Source organism: Drosophila montana, unplaced genomic scaffold, assembly GCF_035044405.1.
Source record: "Drosophila montana isolate Dmon_TW-CO22-7 unplaced genomic scaffold, ASM3504440v1 contig_3829_1, whole genome shotgun sequence".
Taxonomy (NCBI): domain Eukaryota; kingdom Metazoa; phylum Arthropoda; class Insecta; order Diptera; family Drosophilidae; genus Drosophila; species Drosophila montana.
Genome location: NW_026998699.1, coordinates 6,506 through 8,536, shown reverse-complemented (window position 1 = coordinate 8,536; position 2,031 = coordinate 6,506). Strand labels below are relative to the sequence as shown.

The 2,031-nt window shown below is 32.5% G+C and overlaps 1 protein-coding gene across 1 annotated transcript; it reads right to left on the bottom strand.

Moving 5' to 3' along the window:
- Window positions 1-1,051: 1,051 nt before the first annotated feature.
- LOC135437555 (uncharacterized) lies at window positions 1,052-1,713 on the bottom strand. The gene is made up of 2 exons (XM_064695528.1): window positions 1,686-1,713; window positions 1,052-1,545 (listed from the first exon to the last, which is right to left on the bottom strand). The coding sequence occupies exons 1-2, from the start codon at window positions 1,711-1,713 to the stop codon at window positions 1,052-1,054; spliced, it is 522 nt and encodes a 173-aa protein (XP_064551598.1).
- Between the last annotated feature and the right edge of the window lie 318 nt (window positions 1,714-2,031).

The following is a 2,031-nucleotide window of genomic DNA, read 5'->3' as shown; positions in this document are numbered from 1 at the left end:
GAACTTTTAAATTTAATAAATTGTTTGTAATCATTTTCCCCCGAAATAAATGCGAATAACGAAAATCGGTGGCGTTCTCTACTATCTGATAGCTTTACATTCCAAGTGGCTTGAAAGCCAGCTTGAATGATGGATCCATATAACAGTCTCAGCTGGGGAATGCGATTGGGAGAGAACTTCCAGTTTTAACCATATTAAACATTTGAAGTTTTGCTTGATCATTTAGCTCTATATGTAGAATTTTCCAGGTTATCTTGGAAATATTGAGATCATGCAGAACGGTACCAATCTTATCTTCAAATACACCACTCATAGTTTTATTCATAAGTAGTATCAGCTCATGTTTACAATATCTCAAGCATTTAACTCTTCGATTTATTTTAGGAAACGCTGTTTTTTATGGTTGAAGTAACTCCCACCAATCGCGTGCGATCAATTTCAGTTCCATTTAGCTCATATCGAATTTCATCAAATAGATATGCCATACAGTTATTTTTAATTTAGCCTGTATGAGCTAATATATTATCACCCTTAGTAATCGAACCTTCTATGTTGATGTAACTTTCATATAAATCTTGGTTTTGAATTGTATTTCGTCACTAACATTAAAATTCATGAAGCGTATGAGATAAGACATTGTTTACATATGAACCGTTAATAATATTACACTCTAATGGAATTGTATTCACTTTAAAAATATTCACACCTAAGTCTGAGGTATTCAAATATATTGGCACACTTTTGGTTATCACTTCCACTTTAAGTGTTTTATTATTAGCTTCAATATGAAGACTATGTCTTAACAATAAGATGTACTTATAACAGTTATTATGAACTACGTCATCTAAAAACTATTTGTTTGGAATATCATGAATACGAAGCTCAAAGGATAATGGCAAATGGGAAGGTTGAAACAGATAAAATGTTTGAAGAAGCCTATAGATCTGAAATTCGATTGATTAATGTAAAAAATTATTCGCAAACGTATTCAATGAAAATAGAATAAGCAAGAAAAATGTAGTTTATATATATAGATATGTATACAATTTTATTAACCAAATACATTTTCGAATACGAATAGTTGTTCCTCACTGGCTGTTAATATTATTGGTTGAGCTTCTTGATTCAAATAATTATGTCTAATGTTAAAAATGTCGTCCTCCTCCTCCTCCTCCTCATCTTCAATGTCTGTTTCAGGAACTTCATCTTCGATGTCTGTTTCAGGAACTTCATCTTCGTCATCATCATCATCATCATCATCATCTTCAAAGACTGTTTCTGTATCAGAAACTTCAACGACATCACCATCATATAAAGGGGAAGGATTTGTTGAAGATGATATTATGTTTTCTTGAATTACACGACGTATAAGTAAATCCGAATTGGAATAACTTAAACTCCATAGATCATTTTCATTAGTATCTGTTGAAGATGATATTTCGTTGGATTGAATTGGAGGAGTGTCCATGTTATGACTTTCGTATCCAAATGTTTTCTGGTGAATGGTGGCGATATCGATGTCGTTGTCGTTGAGTATAGCCAGAGCTGTTTAAATCTCTGGTACTTTATAGAGCTCTTTGAATAGCTCTTATCATTTGTGTTTTTTTTCTCGTTTTTTGTTTTAGTTTGATATTGATATATTTTATATCTTGCTTCTTTCACCTTATCGTCACGGCCACTCTCACGGCCGGTTAAGCGCTGGGAATCACTCATTCTTATATTTTTTGAATACAGCAGAATTTGAAATGTGGATCTACTACTTAACTCTCTCTCTCTCTCATTTTAAGAGCTAAATTGGAGAATAATTGTTCTCTTGTTTAATCTTGAGAGAATGACTCTGCTCAATATTCAACTCCAGCTTTTTCTCTGTCTCCCTCCTCTCTGAATACCCAACATTCCATCACCAAAAATAAAAACAAAAATCAACATTGTTTTGTTTTAATAAGCAGTGACTGCAACTTTTTTTCTTTTTTGGTTTAATTATTCTCCGTCTGCATTTTGCTGCAATCATAAACTTTGTGTAAACAATTC

What these genes read in the sequence shown, in the direction of transcription:
- LOC135437555 (XM_064695528.1), bottom strand. Translation starts at nt 1,713, where the DNA reads ATGAGTGATTCCCAGCGCTTAACCGGCC. An exon ending in TTCCCAGCGCTTAACCGGCC is followed by an intron (nt 1,546 to 1,685) that starts GTGAGAGTGGCC and finishes AGATTTAAACAG; the next exon opens with CTCTGGCTATACTCAACGAC.